This window comes from Lonchura striata, chromosome 1A (genome assembly GCF_050655825.1).
Source record: "Lonchura striata isolate lonStrDom1 chromosome 1A, ASM5065582v1, whole genome shotgun sequence".
Classification (NCBI taxonomy): Eukaryota; Metazoa; Chordata; class Aves; order Passeriformes; family Estrildidae; genus Lonchura; species Lonchura striata.
The window spans coordinates 61,493,658-61,511,305 of NC_140741.1; the positions used below are offsets into that span (position 1 = coordinate 61,493,658).

At 53.8% G+C, this 17,648-nt stretch overlaps 1 protein-coding gene across 2 annotated transcripts; it reads left to right on the forward strand.

The window, feature by feature from the left end:
* Positions 1 to 3,974: 3,974 nt before the first annotated feature.
* TNFRSF13C (TNF receptor superfamily member 13C) lies at positions 3,975 to 17,286 on the forward strand. Of its 2 annotated transcripts, none has more exons than XM_085569912.1 (3): positions 3,975 to 5,995; positions 6,403 to 6,561; positions 8,095 to 17,286. In XM_085569912.1, the coding sequence occupies exons 1-3, from the start codon at positions 5,851 to 5,853 to the stop codon at positions 8,406 to 8,408; spliced, it is 618 nt and encodes a 205-aa protein (XP_085426038.1). In that variant the 5' UTR covers positions 3,975 to 5,850; the 3' UTR covers positions 8,409 to 17,286. The 2 variants fall into 2 exon arrangements, with proteins under 2 accessions (XP_085426038.1, XP_085426037.1); XM_085569911.1 differs by having other exon boundaries at positions 3,980 to 5,995; positions 6,400 to 6,561.
* Positions 17,287 to 17,648: the final 362 nt, after the last annotated feature.

Consider the following 17,648-nt stretch of genomic DNA (forward strand, 5'->3'; position numbering starts at 1 on the left):
GATGGACAGGCAGCCTTCCCTGGGGACTGTGGCAAAGGGCAACACCTCCCGTATAGGTGCTCACACTGTGATAGGAAATGGGAAGGGGATCTTGGGAGGCAGGATTATTTACCCACCTGCCTTCGCAGAACCGTTCGCTACCCACAGCATGTCCCTTCTTGTGACAGCCTGTGCCAAAGCAACTCATCCTTCCTGCAGCTGGAGCCTTCGAATCCCCAAAAGCTCAGAAGCTGGTGTGGCTGTTACAGAGGGAATGCCTGCGAGCTATGAGGAGGGCTCTCCCCTTGAAAGGGAATCAATGGACATTGCCACAGGTTCCTTGGAGTTCACCCTCAGGGGTGGTAAATACAGCACAGGGCTGCTGGCAGTCACTCTCCACCTCCTCAGCCCTGCAGCTGCATCAGATTTTCATCCTCCCCTTTATCTCCTTCCCTACTCTGTGTGTTGCACTCCTGTCTCTTCTCTGGACTCTGGCAGGATGGCCAAGACATTGTGCCCAGATACCAGCCAGGAGAGGAGGTGCACAGGCCAAATCCACCTGTCAGTTCTCTTGTAAAATTGCATCCTTAATACACTCATGGAAAATCATAACATTACTCTGCGCTCACACCTATGCAAGTAAAATCACTCTGGCTTTTTACAGCAGGCTGAACCTAAAGGTCTGCGGGAAGCTGGAGGATATTGTAGAGAAAGTGGGGCAAGTGTGGCTTTGATTTTTGGGTCTGGGGTCATCTCCTGGAGATTCATGCCTTGAGAGTGCAGTGGTGGGGCTTCTCACTGTGAGTACGGGGGAGATTTCTGCCCTAGCATCAAGGATGCATGATCTGGCTGAACTCACCTGTTCTGAGGTTTTTCCTGTGGCAGCACATCACCCTCAGCCACTGGTTTCTGTTTTGGTGCTGGACGTGCTGCCTGGCCTGTCACGGCACGTGAACACTCCCTATGAACAGCCACAGGCAAAACTGGGGGGGCACTTCCCCTTCCTCCCAGTTGCCCAAGGGAGACAGGACAAGATGCCACTTCTCCTCAGGGTGGGGGTGGGGGCAGCATCCCTGCTGCAAGGCTGTGTGGGCAGGGTGTTTGAATACTGTTTGTTCACATTCAGGCAGAAGAGCCAGGCTCAGTTAACACTGTGTTGCTCATGATGTGGGGGGGGCTTGCAAGAGCCAGAGACCCAAACCTCGCTGAGTCCCCCCCACACTCTGCAGAGCAGCAAAAGCAGCCAGCACACCAGGTGGAAACACCCCCCACTCCTCCCCATCAGGGGAGATCAGGGACTCAGCTCCTCCAGGGCTGGATCAGACAAGGGAGGTTTTTCCCATGTCCTCTGTGCTGCTGTGTCCCTCTTGGGCTCTACGGATCAGGGAGGGGGAATGGGCGGAGGGAGTCAGAGATCAGGAAGGGTTGTCTCACCCTTCTGTAACTCCACAGGGTTCTTCAACAGGCAGCCCACGGAGAAGCCTAATTTGGGTGTTCAGCATTATCAAGGTCCCCTTGCAGAGGGAGGCAAGGACACCTGCTGTTTTCTCTTCAGCCTTGCAGACAAGCAGAGGTCCAGGGACATATAAACAAGGAGCAGGGAGACAAATTCCATTCAACAGGGTGGGGCACTGCCCCACACCAAACACCTCATGCAGATGGCTGAGCAGTGTCACAAACCCCATTGATAGGAAGCAGAGCACCTACAGAGGGATCTAGGGTTTAAAGTGACTGTGAATCCCTTGAAACCCTTGCTTTCCCATATTATTAATAAAATCTTCCCAGATTTTGTCTGTAAGCCCACCTGGCTTTAGTAAGGATCCCAGTGGATCATGAGGAGAAGGTGGAGCTGTGAGAAATCTGCTCCTAATAGCCATAGTGGTACTTTTTGTGAAGGGATGTTTCCCATCAGCCAGCAAAGGAGTGCTGGGGAAGGGGTGCTGGGGAAGGGGTGCTGGGGAAGGGGTGCTGGGATGAGGTGCTGAATGGGCTTTAGGGGTTGGCTCCAGCCAAGGCATTCTACTGGACCATCTGAATGTGGGGCAGGTTTCAGGCTGTGCTGAGATGTTCCCGAGGCGTTGGGTGCATCATGCCAAGGTTTGTCCTGAGGTAACTGGGTTTGCTCAGTAAACACCTCACAGCTTCTCTGATCGACAAGCCTTCGGGTTTCCGGTGTGCACGAGCACAAGGTGAACTTTCGGGGGATATTTTCTGCTACATGAGGTTTTACAAGTGCGTGCGTGAGTCACTTCACCTGCCCCTGACACCAGAGGAACCGCTCACACGAGTCCAGTCACTCGTGTGCACGAGCCCTCACAGGCCACTGCCAACCCTCCATGCTCCTGGAGCACCAGCACTGCCCTGTCTCCCAAAGGGATCCCAGGCATCTCAGCTGACCTCAGCCAAAGCCAGCCCTCCAGGTGTGGGATAGGAGCAAACAGCACTGGAAATCGAGCTGCCTGACTCCGAGATGAAAACATAATTCTTAAATCGCTCATTTGATATATTTTCTGGTTTATTTGTTTAATAAAAGGACTTAGCCAGAGACCCAGGCTCCTGGGGTTTTCATTTCTCTGCAGAAGAGATAAGAAAAGCGCATTTCCTTATCCAGTGAGTCATTTTTGCTGCTCTTTAATTATGCATTTGTGTGATTATCAAGCGTATTCAGCTTTGAGATGCAAACAGCTCAAACTACTCACCAAGCTTTAACTTTTGCTATTCCAAAAAGGATCAACCACAGTTATGAAGGGTAGAGGAGGCAAAGATGGAGGAGATGAAAAGGGGGACAACTGATGCCCAGAACCTGGGCCGTGCCCATGAGCAGGCCCACATGTGAGTGCTGCTGGGGTAGTCAGCACTGGTTTTCTCCTTGAGAAAGCATTATCATGTGTAAGTTCAAACATATCTTCTTGGCCCAGGAGGAGGTAGACGAGTTGGGATGAGTGCAGGGAAGACCTGTAGAGCATGATAAAGAGGGATGAGTAAATGGGGGGAATAGGGTAATGTCAGTGGCAGCAATGAGGCTGCAATCTCCTTCCATGTAACAGGACCTGGGATCATGACAGCTGCCATCCCTGGGCTTCAAGTTTTCTTCAAGTTTTCTTTCCATGTACTGAAATGGGATCTGTTGGCTCCTGAGCTTTAATGTAAATCTCGCCCTCCATGTTGAAAGCACTTTGCAGGTTACTTGGTTTGGGCTTTCCCCATTGTGCATATTTGACTGGGCTTGCAGAGTTAATCTGTAAGTGTGGTACAGCAGATGCTGGGAACCACTTCTCACCCCGCACTTTAAGCCAAGCAGGGAGGAGAGACAGGGGGAAGAGGGGCACGGTGACAGTCCTGTGGTGGGATCCACAGAAATAAGGGCTGGGGGTCCCTGAGAGATGATTGACATGGAGGAAGTACAGTGGGGGCACTTGAGAGGTGAAGCAAATGGGAATGATGGAGAAGCATACCTCTTCGGGAAAGGGAGACCAGCAGGTGGAAACACCCCAGGGCAAGAGGAGCAGCAAAGCCTTTGGAGCAGGGAGGTGGTTTGAGGATAGGTATCCTGACAGAGCACCAGAAGTTTTGTGAGGATCCTCTGCCTACGTGCATGTCCTCAGCCCCACCAGCCCACAAGAAAAGGTATTTTCTTGGCCCTAGACCCTTCACTTGCACTTCTGAGAGCTGCCTACTGGGGACAGTGAAGATTCCAGGTGCCCTCTCCTTGCTAGGTCTCTCTGCTGTGGAACTTAGATGTGGACTGGAGTGAGCCTTGGCTTGTATTTTTCCCCTTGCTGTGGGCCATGGCTCTGCATGACAGCTTTCCATTCCTTCCTGCTGCTGGACACCTGACTCTCCCACTCCCATGCCTGCACCTGAGCCCTGGTCCTCACCTGGGGTGTGCAAGAGGAAGAGGGTCAGCTGCAGTGGGATATGGAGAGATGTGCTGCTGTTTGACCCAGCTGCCCCAGCGAGCACAGGGCGAGCACAGCCTGCTCACGGCAAGCATTGAGGCAGAGGGTGCTGAACTGTCTGTGCCATTTGTGGCTCAGGGCTGTGCTGAGAGAGGGAAGTGCTTGCCCTGCCCCCAGTTGACTGGGGAGTCTTATTTTGACTAAGATGGAGTGGGAATAGCTGAGCCACAGGCACAAGAATGGCTGGCGTCTCACAGCCCCTCAGTGCAGCCCACAGCCCTCTGGCAGCCGTTCCTGCTGGCATGGCACAGGGGTGAGGGAGCAAGCGCCTGGGCACACTGGCTGGAAGGGGAAGTGAAATCATGGCAGGTTTGGAACTGGTAGGGAGTCACCAGAGTTTTTTGAGACTTTGGTTTGCCTGGAGCCCTGCAGTGCCCACGGTGGGGCTGGGACTGTGTTGGGGCTGCTTTGACATTGCTATGGTGCAAACTATCCCCTGGAAATGCTGCTGGCAGGGAGGGAGATGTGCTGCAGGGCAGCTCCTCCCCTGCAGGGCATGGGGTACCAAAGAACTGCATGTGGGCTGAGATCCAGCATGGGGAGCTGGTGACTGCATCCTACTCAGAACTTCAGGAGTGGGATGTGAAGCTTGTGGGCTCAGCTTGTCCAACAGTCACTGGTGATGGGCAGGCACATTCAGGGACCTGGTCCTCAGGCCTGTCTCAGAGGACCTCAGCTGCCAAGTGGGGGCACCAGGGGCTCTGTCACCTTGAGCCAGAGCACCCTTTGGATTTTTTCCTCCTCCCCTCCCAGCCTTGATCCAGGACAGTGGGCAGTAGAGGCCTAACTAGAAGGAGTCCAGATGCTGTAGCTGCTGGAAGAACATGACTCCAGCAGTAAAGCCTTATTAGGAGTCTCCTGGGTAGGGCAGGTCACTAGTGTTGCTTCCCTCAGCTGATAGCCAGCCAACAAGTCTAGCTGGCCCCTTTCTTTCCAATGGAGTGAAGAAAAAGAGTATGTGACTTTTGATCAGTAGGAATGGAACAGATCAACCTACAGCACTGAAATCCATCTCTTCAGGTCCCAAGCATCAGGCTTTGATGTGTGGGTATTTGTGGCAGAACATTTCACCTGCGCCTGATTAGGAATGCCTGAGACTATTAAAGCTTTTTTTTAATCCCTTCCAATGGTTTGAGGACCAGACTTGCTTGGTGTGACCTGCTTTGCCCATTTACTGCACATTTACTGAGCAGAACCAGATCTGAACCCCGGAGAATGATACAGGGTGCTGAGGAGCCGCAGGTCTAGGTCTGCGTTGGAGAGGATGGAGAGAGCGAGGTGATGCAGAGCACCATCAGTAAGAATGAAGAACATACAACAGCTGGCCTGCTTGCAGAGCTGTCACTGGCAGGATGTGTCCTCGGGGCAGTAGGAGCTTTTAAAAGGGGAAACATCAGTGCCCTTTCAATCCTTTCTCCTCCAGTCTTTTGCATTTTCAATCCAAGACAGATCTGTGCCCCTGGGATGTAGTCTTGTAAAAGATATGTGTACAGGAAAGTCTCCTGTAAACACTGGAGGAGGCTGAGGGGGCTTTTCAGTGTAAGCAAAGGAGGGTGCAGGCTGGGGGACATTGCCTGGGCTGGGGGCAACATGCAGGTGGGCTGGGGAGGAGCGAGAATCAAGGAGGTCAGGCTGGGTACGAGGTGCTGCGTGGCAGAGGCACACAAGGGGCTGTGCGGATTTCGGGAGCATATTTTGGAGGAGAGGGGTAGTTTGAGGGCACATTGCAAAGGCAGGCAGGGGTAGGGCTTGGCTGCTTGCTCTCCTCCTCCCTGGTGAAGATCCGCCCCAGGCCAAGCAGCGATTGTGAGCCCCAAGGGAGACGACGCAGCTTGACAGACTGTATCTCCCTCTGCCACGGGACCTGGGGCGCTGCGATTTCACACTCCGGCGGCCCTGTCACTGCCACGCCATGCAAGAGCTGGGCTCTCACTCCCACTCTGCCATGTCCTCATCAGGAAAAGCTGCCATTGCCCCCTCCTGCCTCTCCTTTGAGTGCTTCGATACCCTGACCAAGTCTTGCATCAAGTGCTCCGACCTGTTCCAGGACAACACAAGTAAGGGGACAAGGGAAGCTGGAGTCTGAGCTCCCCCGGGCTGGGTGGTGGTGGGCCAAGGAGGCTGGGGGCACCCCAGGGGTGGGCAAGTGGAAGGCACCTTTTCCTGAGGATGGCTATGGAGGTGGCTATGGAAGATGGAGCACCACCTTCACCTAAAACAGAGGGGAAGAGGGCAGCCAGTGAGAGGAACATGGTGTAGGGAGAAGTTGGATGATCCACCCTAGGGATCTCATCAAGCAGGGGGATATTTTGTTGCTGGTGGCAGGTGGGGCACAGTTAAATGCCACACTTCTTCCCTGTGACCGCAGCCCCGAGGCCAGCCAGCCAGGTGAAAAATGCTGCTGCCCTCCTTCCTCCTTCAGCTTTCCCCCTCCTGACACTACCAGCATCTCACCCCACAGCAGAGCCTACCCTGGCACCCACCGTGACCAGCACCTTCCTGATCTTCGGGGTCCCAGTAGTGGTGGGGTTCATCCTGGTTCTGGCTGCCATCTGTGTCTTCCTGGCCTGCAAGGAGGGGAAGCAGAGGAGAAAGAGGAGGGCAGCAGATGAAGAGGACAAAGGTAGGAGACCTCTTCCTCTCCCTCTCACAACGCCCTGAGGTCCCTGGGGTAGGTGGGATCACTTACTGCTGGCTCCACTGAGGCACAGCCCAGGCTAACTCCTCCACCTCAACATCAGCTCCACAGGCATCCCATGGCATTTTGGGGCACCTGAATCACTGCCTGAGTGACAGTGTCCTGCATTCCCTGGGAACCTATGCCTGTGCCTGACTGCCAGCACAACCCTGCTGAGCCATCCCTCTCTTTGCTGGGTCTCCCTGTGCCTTTGTTTGCTTAAAGCAGGTCCTGGCACCATGCCCTTTCCACAGGGGACACATACAGAACACTGGTGAGTAGTAGCTTTGTGAGAACCCTCTCCCCCACTAGCCAACGGAACATGGATGGAGTGGGGGCAGTGGTGGACACCTTGGGATGGCTCCAGAGGCAGCCTCTCCCTGTGGCACTGCAGTAGAGGTCCTATGTGGACCGCCCAGCTTGCTTCATGTGCTTGGGATGCCCAGCATCCTCCAACATGCATCCCAAAGACCCCAGTGGGATGTCAGGGCCAGCCCCGTTGATAGTTGCCTCAAAATTAGGGCTGGGTTCAAGGAATGGGGCTGAGCTTTTCCTATCAGGGTACTTCCAGGAGAGTAAGGCCACAGTACTCCATGATGGCCCACTTTGTTGGGGCAACTCTTTCCTGCCTTGGGGGCCCCTGCATTGGCACTGATTCAGCCTTAAACAATCTTCTCAGAAGTGGTCTTGCCTGGCCTCACCCCTCCCCATTCCCAGGTAGGAGGTATGGCTTCCCAGGACCCCCAGGAGGGGCTGCCTCATAGAGATGCTGGCACTCACCACTGCCCCATGACCCGGGTGGGTGTCCACAGTGGGCAGCTGGTTCTTGTGCCCTGGCTTGCCTGCACGCTTCTGGCACTGCCAGATGGTGACTCAGACCAGGGGGACATTACCCAGGGCCTTTCTACTCCGTGGCTGCCCATGACGCACATGCCTAAGAAAAATACCAAAAGTGAAAGGGAAGGGAGAAATCCAGGGGTGAGAGAGATCTGGCTGTTATGGAGAGTGTTGGAGACACTACTCAGTCTCCTGTTGCATACCCTAGTCCACATCCCCTGTGTGCCCCAAGGCTGCACCACAGCATGCCCAGTGCTGCGGCACTGGATGTGTGGGAAGTGGCAGGAGGCTTGGGGCTGGAGGCACACGCCTGTGTTTGAAGTGTGTAAACAAGTCTATTTTTAAGTGAGAGGCAGTCGGGGAGGGGAGGCTGCCACGGGCTGGGCTCTTCTGCTGCCAGCAGGGTTGAGTGAGAGGACTCAAAGTGGAAGTGCAAGTTTCAGCCCTTCCCTCTTGCCTTTTAATGGGGGAAAAGCCCATTGGTGGTAAGCAGGAGAAATTCTGCAGCTGGAGAGATGGGGGACCTTGCAGACTCCTCCTGTTCCAGATCCATCTTCTCCTCTAGGGACAGGACCATCTCCCTGGGACCTGCCTGACCCCACTCCATGAGCCCAGTGACCCCCTTTTCTTGTCCCTTCTCAGAAAACACAGACATCGCCAGCCCCCTGCCCAGCCAGGACTCTGCCATGCCAGAGGGAGATGGTGCCCTGAACCCAGCCCCATGCCTGCATCTTGCTGGGAGCTTGAAGATGCTGGGGCCACCCAGGAAAGCCAGGGCAAAGCAGAGGCCGTGCTGCCAAGGCGATGCTGATGGCGACATTGTTCTGCTCTCTGCTGCGTGCCCCCGGACTGAGGAATGCAACCACAGCTTCCCGCTGCCTGCCACTGAGCTGGGGGCCACAGTGCTGGTCACCACCAAAACCACCCAGAACTGTGCCAGAGAGGAGAGAGTCTGAGGGCAAGGGGAATGGAGCAGGAGTGCTCTGGCCAAACCCTGTGGACACTGACAGACTGTTCCTGGGATGAGTGAAGCCTTCCATGGGTATGAGCTCTGTGAGGACCAGGTATTGCCTTTAGCAAGATCAGCCTGTTAAGATGACTGTCCTTTCTGTGCTGAGTCCCAAGTTATACCTGTAAATGCTGGAGGAAGGCAAAGTGGATCATACTGAGTTACAATGAACTGTTGACAGCTGCCATGGCTGAACCATTAGGAGGAGGCAGAGGAGACACAACATGTGAGGATGGAGTGTGACAGGCACTGCTGTGCCATTTGCAAGGCAGCTGTTGTGCCTGGACAGGTCTCCTGCTGGATGGGTAATTGCTGGGAACATGGGGCTGGAACACCAGAAACTGCAGGGGAAAAGGAAGCAGGGAGTTACTTTAGGACCAAATCCCACACAGCAGTAGCTTGATTTTTGATACTGATCTCAATAAAAGGAGACTTGACCTGTATGAAGCAAGGCACACCCAGCATCTGCTACATTTACAGTCCTGCTTCCCTGTCTTCTGCACTCTGTGATACCCAGGTCTTTCCACCCTCTGGGCTCTCTCACACAGTGGCAGGCATCCACCAGCACTCATGGGAACCTCCTCCACAGCCAGGTGCCCTGGGGATAGGAAAAAGTTCCTCTTCCCAGGCAGTGAAGAGGGGAAAAAAAAATCTATCCTTGCTCTGACCCAAAGTCCCTGAAGTTTGGGAGGACCAGGGGCAGGCAGTGGAGACAGCTAGTCCAGAGGAGCTCCCTGAACGTGTCATTACAGCTCCAGACAACCGTCACTTCAGGTTACTGTTGCTGCAGAAATACCGTGTGTCAACTTGCGATGGATGCTTCCACACTGCACAAAAGCAGTCAGGGAGTGATGTAAGCATAGGCAGGATGACTTAATTTATGAGACTGTCCTCAAGGCTTTGCCAGTGTGGCAGAGCTGGCCAGCGTTGCTGATCCCAGGCATTTCCCGGTAGATGGATTTCTTCACCCGCCTGTAAGTGGCTTTACTGCACAGGAAGGGCTCTCTTTGGGAAATTAACTCATTCATGTGGAATTGCTGATTCTGAGTAATTACAGCAGGTGATGCCCCCTGGCTGAACAGAGACCCTTGGTTGGGTGAGAAGCCCCTGGAAAAGGTGATTAGTCACTTAGAAGTGCTTTGAGGGGTTATTTACATGAAGCACCATCTCTAGGTCTGTTCTTCCTTAGATGAGGTGGCTTCCTCATCCGGGAGGTTTTGGACACTAAACAGAGCTGGCCAAGCAAGGTATGGAGGCGCTGACACCAGGCACTAATGGGCCACTGAGTGCCATATTCCCAGTAGGGTCAGCTGGAGGCACTGTGTGCAGGGGATAGCACTCTGATGATGGGAAGGTGACTCCCTGCCTAAGCATGAGTTCCTTTTGGGGCTGCAAGGACAGATGCTACTGTTGAAGGGTGACCACCTCTCTTCTCCCCTTTCTGCACTGCAGCCAGACTCATGGCATCTGTCCCATAAGGGCAACCACAGGTGCCAAGGCCAAAATTACCACAGTTCCTCTCCCAGACCTTAACAGACTGGCAGAGGTGAAGCCTCATTTGACTGAGGCTCTGCATGATCCAGGCTAGGATGTATCTCCATCTCAGCCTTGGGGCTGAGGATGGTGGAAGAGGTGGTCTACATGCCCAGTGACTGTTTCCTGGGGCTCCAGACACTTGTGTCAGAGACTGGAGGCTCAAAGGCTGGTGTCCCAGCTATTCACAACAGCCATGCTGCCCTTTGCAGAGCGAGTATTGCCATGGCATGAATCAAGACATTTCCTCATCCTCATGTTCTGCACCCAACCCTGTGAAGTAACTTCAAAAGACCTTTGTGTATCTGGAGTGGGGAAAAGAGCTGAAGCCAGGTTGGGAGATGTTTTGTCTCTCAAAGGATTGCTTCTGGGAGACAGAGCAACCTGTTTCAGGGGAGATGGGGGTGATATGGAAATGGAGCAGAGCTATCAGGAGCCACCTTCACTTCCCTCCCAGTGACAGCAGCAGCCCAGCCATGTGGATGCACTGCCACCCCAGATGATCTGGGAATTTGAAAAAGAAACACCCATACAAATCCTATTGATAAAGCTCCTCATTCTGTTCAGGTAAGGACTTCTGTTCTCATTTCTGCTGGATCTTAAGCCAGACACCTCCCTGTACGGAATGCCACTGGCATTTGTAGCACGCAGAGTGGCAAGTGGATCCACACTGTATTCCTCAGCAAGTGAGTGCCCTTTGGATCTACTCTCTGTCATGGCATGTGAGGTGTCTTCCCTGCATCGTGTCTGCCCGACTGCCAGCTGTGGTGGGGCAGTGCTCCCCTTCTGCCCAATCTGCCCAGGACGCATCTGTAATCTGCTCTGTGTGCTTCTCCATCCTTATGTGCAGGGCAAAGGGTTGTCCATTTTGTCTGCATGGAGAGACAAGGGAATAGAGATGAAAAATATGGCAGTAAAAATTAAAGAATAAAATTAATCCATTGTCAATGCATGCTCAGAGATCTGAATGGGGTCCCCATTTCCCTGGCTTTAGGAGTCTCCAGCATGATGGTCCTTGGGGTACAGCAGGGCTTTGAGTTGGAGAGGCTCCCCTGGCAGTGGCAATATCAACACATTCCCTACACGTGGCCACCTGCATGGCTGAGAATCAGCCAAGCCTGGCCACCTGCATCTCCCCACAGCAATGCCAAGAGCTGGCCATTAGGACAAGGACTGGGGAAAATCTTTTTATGGGGGGATGAAGTGGGGATGTTGCCTGTCTTTGACTTTCCACAGTAGTTTCTCACTACCTCTGTGAGGCAGGAGCTGTGCTTCCTCCTCAGCCTGGCACTCACCCCACTGCTGGCACAGCTGCCTAGAAAGGCTGGGCTTCATCTGGCTGCAGGGACATGGGGTTTCAGAGGGAGCCAGGGGAAAGTCTGAGGAAACCCCTGGCAAGAAAAAGCAATTGAGGCTAAAACCCTCCTCACTGCAGCTGCCAGTCATGTCTACCAAACCCTTCTCAATCCCATAGGCTCCCCAGATTTCAAAGTGAGCCTCTGATCCCCCCACTTGCTGCAAGGACGGGGCTGTGGGGCCACCCCATCGTCTGCTTGCAGAACACGGATCTCATCCCATCCCACAGGAACCTTTCCCATCGGTCACTTCCCGGGCCAGCCGTGGCACGGCGACACGCGGGTGCTCCTGCAATCCCCGGGGAGCAGCAGCGGGAGGCTGCGGGAGAAGGGGGGTCAGCAGCCCGGGGCGCTGCCGCGAGGTGGCACTGACGCCACACACCGGCACGGCACGGCACGGCACGGCACGGCACGGCACGGCACGGCACGGCACGGCACGGCACGGCCCGGCACGGCACGGCACGGCACGGCACGGCACGGCACGGCCCGGCACGGCACTGCTCAGGCTGCCACGGCACCGGGGAGAGCCAGGCAGGCTTGCGGCCAGCCCCGCCTGGGTCAGATGGAAGGGTGACGGCTGGGTCTGACTCTGTCCGACCACACAGCCCATCACCATGGCCTCTAGGCTGCCCAGGAGAAATGGTTGCTGGTGACTGGACAGCTGTGGGTCAGCCAGAGGCACAGAGAGCTGCTGCTCCATCCCCCAGCAGCACTGAGCACCTCAGCCATCGTTCCCGCTCCCCCGAGCAGCCCATTCCCAGTGGTGTCAGACCTCTCTGAGCATTCTCCAGGATGTGGACCTGCCAGCCAGCACCTCCCTTCTCCATCCCCTCCCTGTCAGCCTCTGCCCAAAAGGAAAATACTGTGTTATCCACCAAGCTCCCAGGTGGAAAAGGCCAGGGTCGGAGAGAAAGGGCTGGCCAGCCCCCTGTGCGATGCTGTCAGGGGACCACAGGCTTCCTGATGCTGCTCATCAGCATCCCTCCCTAATTGCTACCCAGCGCCTAATGACAGTAATTAGGAAGAACGAAGCTGCCTGGGGACTGGAAGCGCTGACGGAGTTGGGGGAGACAGATGGTGTTCGCACTTAAAGAAAGATTGGAAAAAAACCCCCAAAACTCCACTCAGCTTCGATCAGCCTCCTTTTCCTTTGCTTAGTGTCAGGATCACTTCGGTCCACAGGCACATCAGGCAGAGGCAGAAATGTTGCACTGGTCATTTTCAAACACCATATCTGCACACACACACACACACACACACACACACACACACACACACACACACACACACTCATGCACACACACAGCCCGCAGAATCGCTGGTATTTCAGAGTGCCGAGGGAGCAGTAGGAGGGGGCACAGTGCCTGCCTTGGTACCTGGCACGGAGGGGATTTCCTCACTGCTCTTGTGGGCTGATGCTCTCCCCTGGGGCCACCCCCACAGCTCCCGGCTTTGCTGGCTGTGATCAGTGAGCAGCTTCCCAGGGGTATAAAGTGGGGGAACAGCCCAAAACCACCTGAGCAGCTGTGGTGAGTACACAGAAGCTCTCCTGGCAGACAGAGCTGTCCAAGGGACAGCCCCACATTCTTCCCATCACTGTGGAGTGAAGACACTACACTAGGTTTTCCAGGGAGCACCCAAAATTTGTCCTCAGCAACCAGAGCAGCAACCAGGACAGGGACTGCAATGCACTCAGCTTTACCTGCCTGGAGAAACCCCACCTACAGAAAACTCCCTCCAAACCCTTTCACACAGCCCCTTCCACCCGAGTCCTGGGGTGATGCCACCTGCCTCCAGAGCTACCTGCCAGACTGCAGCTGCACCTGGACAGAGAGACGATACAGGGGTGTGAGGGAAACCCCCTTCCTGCCCCTTAACAGCTGTCCCAAATGCTCTCAGGATGCCCAGGACCTTCGTCCCCCAGAGCACCCTGGGGATGCAGGGACAGGGTTATGCTAGGTAGGGAATATGCACAGTCTCATGGAAGAGGATGCTCAGTCCTGTACTATGGCATCAGCCTGACCTTATTTAGGGGATGCTCCAAGAAAAGGCCCAAGGCAGGCACAGGGCAAGCCTGCACATCCCCTGGGCTTTGGGGGGTAACTTCCCCCTCTTCCACATCAAGTGGGATCATTTTAAACCCATTCTTCATCTCGTCACAGCTAGTGAGGTGAGTAGAACCTTGCCAAGTGACACAAACCTCATGTGACACCTGAAGTGATTGGTGGTGACAGGCAGATTGTGCAGGGAGAGCCTCTGCACTCCTTTCGAGGTGCTGCTGTGACAGGGACTGACCCCCCTCACTCCCAGGGACACCTCCAAGGAATGCAGGGCTCTCCTCCTGCTGAGAAGCTGTCATTCCCAAAGGGCTGTGGAAATGGACACAGGATGTGGAAGTTCCCCAAAAGTAAGGATCTGGGTTTGGACCCCCACAAAACGATAATCTGCGCAGCAAGGTGGCTGGTGCCAGAGCTAGAGCACATGGTGCAGCCTGCCCTGATCCAAGCTGCATTGCATCTTCCTCTCCCTCTCCTGCCTTATGTTATTTCTTCTTTTTTCTCTCTTTTTCTGAGCATGGGGCTGTGATAAGAGCCCAAGGTGCAGCCGCAGGGGTGCAGAGGGAGAAGGTCACCAGCAGTGGGGTGCTGTGGGGACAGAGCCCCATGTCTTCCATCTGCTGTCTCCTGTAGTCAGCTGGCCACAGCTCCCTGGCTGCTGACAGAAGCTATTCGGAGCCTGCCTGGATCAATGGGCATGTGTGGGGGTTTGGGTGACAGCCACGGGAGGCATGTTGGGAGGAGGGCTGCAGGCAGGGAAGAGCAGGTGGGATTTCTCAGGAGATTCCCCTATCTTCCCCACCACACACACCCTCTCTGATGTCCTGTAAGGTTTCAATGATGCAGATGTCTTTCTCATTTCTTTCCCTACAGGGGTTGCAGTCTGACTGGGTCCCACTACCCAGATGTCGCTTCCTGATTTGAGAAGTGCCGGCATTTTGTGGAGTGGCAAAACTCCAGGATGAAGGCACCTGCAGCCAAAAACTGTGGCCAAGACTGAGCTCAGGATAGCAATTTAAATAGAGTTTTATAGTGGGGGTGACACACAAAAGATCACCTTCCTCCTCCGCCAAAAATAATTGCCATTCTTATTCTGTGACAATAATAATATTTGGTAAGGCTGTTAATTCTTTGTGAAGTGAGGATAATTTTAAAGCTGGTGATTTAAATTCAGCACTGCAAAAGTTTTTGGATAATTTAAACAAAAAAAACCCAAAAGCTGCTTTCCTTAACTAAAAGGTTTGCCTTCTCCATTAGCATTTCCAGTGATATCCAGTAGTTTCCCTTTAGCAAATTTGCAGATGATACAAAGTTGGAAAGGAATGTCGATCTACTGGAGGGTAGGAGGACTCTGCAAAGGGACATGGACAGACTGGAAGAGAGGCTGAATCCAACAATATGAGGTTTAACAAGACCAAGGGCTGGGTCCTGAACTTTGGCCACAACAACCCCCTGTAGCAGCATTACAGGTTGGGGACAGAATGGCTGGACAGCAGCCAGGCAGAAAGGGACCTGGGGGTACTGATTGACATCTGGTTGAATATCCAGATGTCTAGGTGGCCAAGAAGGTCAATGGCATCTTGGCCTGTATTAGGAATAGTGTGGCCAGCAGGACTAGGGAAGTGATTCTTCCCTTGTCATTGGCACTGGTTAGGCCATAACTTGAGTCCCGTGTCCAGTTCTGGGCCTGAATTTAAAAATGGTGCTGAGATGCTGGAGCATGTCCAGGGAAGGGCAGTGAAGCTGGAGAAGAGGCTGGAGCACAAGTCCTGTGAGGAGTAGATGAGGGAGCTGGGGTTGTTTAGCTTGGAGAGGAGAATGCTCAGGGGTGACCTGATCACTCTTTTCAAATACCTGAAAGAAAGCTGTGGCCAGGGGAGGATTGATCTCTTCCCCTACACAACCAACAACAGAACAAGAGGACACAATCTTAAGCTTCATCAGAGGAAGTTTAAGTTGGACATTAGGAGGAATTTCTTCAGAAAAAAAGGTAATTAGGCATTGGAATGGGCTGCTCAGGCAGGTGGTGAAGTCACCATCCCTGGAGGTGTTTAAGGAAAGACTGTAAGTGGCACTCAGTGCCACAGTCTGGCTGACATGGTGGTATTCAGTCACAGGTTGGACTCGATGATCCCAGAGAGCTTTTCCAACCTCGTGGATTTGGTGATTCTGTGACAAGGACCTCAACCCTCACAGAAGGGATCTTGTCTCCTTCCCTGGAGAAGAATGAGCAGACAAGGGAGGCTGCAGCTGGTCACCTTTGCTGGCCTCTCATGGCCACCACTGTCTTCCCTTATGGTGGCCCTAGTTTATTTGCAGTGTGAGCTAATAAAAACACTTCATTCCCCAAATGAGAGGGAGCATCATTTTGGCACTGGACAATTCTGTCATGGACAGTCAGAAAGAATCGGAGCAGGGGATTGGGATGAAAGGGAAGGAGAGATCTGTTAACTCCCTCCCAAACTCCTTTCAGAGCCACAGCCCTAACTTCCCCTTAATGCCCTCCTGACAACTTCCTTTTTGTCTTTCTTCCTGTCTCTCACCACTAATATAAAAATTAAATCTATAAATGCTTCTGGGGTGACACATTTCCCAGTGTTTTCCCAGGGGTGGTCTCTGGGTTTGCTTTTCAGCTCCTCAATTATTTGTCTCTGCAAGGGAACAGGAAAACAAGCTCAGTGAAGCAAACTTCATGCCCTGTAGTGACACCATGAGTTATTAAAAAATATAATAAAAATTCCCCAGTGAGTCATTTAAGAGGCACTTAAGCAGCTCCAACCACAGAGACAATAGTCATGACTAACTGTTTACAGCCAGCATTGGCTGGGGCGGGCCAGGGGCAGGACAGAATCCGGATCCCCTCGTGGCATTTCTCAACAGGGATGTTTGGGGAGAACCCTACTGGTGGACGGTAAATACTAGATGTCCTTATTTACAGTTTAAGGTAATTGCAAGCTCCCTGTAAGCCTCATATGTTCTGGGGTGGTGGAATGAGGTGATGCAGAGGATGTGGGGGATGTAAAGGATGTGGGAAGTTATAGAAACTGTGGTGGGATGAAGGGGATGAAAGAATGCAGGAGCATTTGAGGGATGCAGAGCAATGTGGGGGATGTGATAGAAGGTGAGGTATGTGGTCAGAGGTGAGGGATGCAGAGCACACAGAGGAATACAATAGACACAGGGATTAAGAAGATAGAGGGGACTGGGAGGATGCAGGGCGTGTAGAGAGATGTCCATCTACATGGGCAGATTGTGCCAGAGGGCCGCTGGGGACCCTAAGCCCCAGCACTCCCCTGCCCACCTGAGCCCCATTCCAGCTGTGATGCCAAATGGCCACAGGAGCAGCAGTGAAAGAGCCCCCTAAACACTCCCTCCCTTTGACAGTGAATGTCCACTGCAGCCACTCGAGCACTGAACCCATGCTCAGGAGAGATCTCCTTGACCTCTCCACCTGCTGCCTCTCACATCATGGCCAATCCCCTCTGCTACCTCAGCTGCAGGACCTGCTGGGGCACAAAGAGCAGTGTTTTCTTGCTCCTGGCACAAAGAGCAGCAGTGGCAATGCAGGAGATGGCTAAATGCTGTGCAGGGAGTGTGTACAGCCCGGCATGGGTGGGCTCCAGCAGAAAAAAACTGTAGGGAACTGCTGGCCTTGGAGACATTAAGAGGAGCTTATCTTTAGCTCATCCCTTACTTTCAGCCCAAATCCAGAGCCCGCAGCAGCTAAAATGCCCATGCCTAAATTGCGACGTGCTTTGAAGCCAGGTTCATGTGCGCTGTCACAGGAGCAGTGTTGAAGCCTGTCTTGCTTCAAGGGATCCTGTGATCCAGCTTCCACTCACGAAGCCCAAGCAACAGGGTGAGTCCATGCGGACCCCTGCTGTCCCCCTCTGGCCAGGAGCCAGCACGCAGCACACGCTCACTTGGGCAGTGCTTAACCCCGCGCTCCGCTGCCCCGCAGCCCGGCACCGCCGACTCGCTGCTCGCCTTGCATGCCGCTGGCACACCGGGCTCTGCTTCAGCTTGAACGCCGGGAAAAGCAAAGGGCATAATTTTAGGAGAAGCGTGTGAAATGTGTTCTGGCAGATCAGCCGAAGAGCTCTCCAGCGCAAGGAAAGCATTAACATTTGCAAAAGGTCCTTGCAAAAAAGCAATCAATTCCCAGCAGGCAAATCCAGATGTGGGGATGTACGAGCCCAGGGATGGGATGGGTCCACTATTTTGGGAATGATTCAAGAGTGT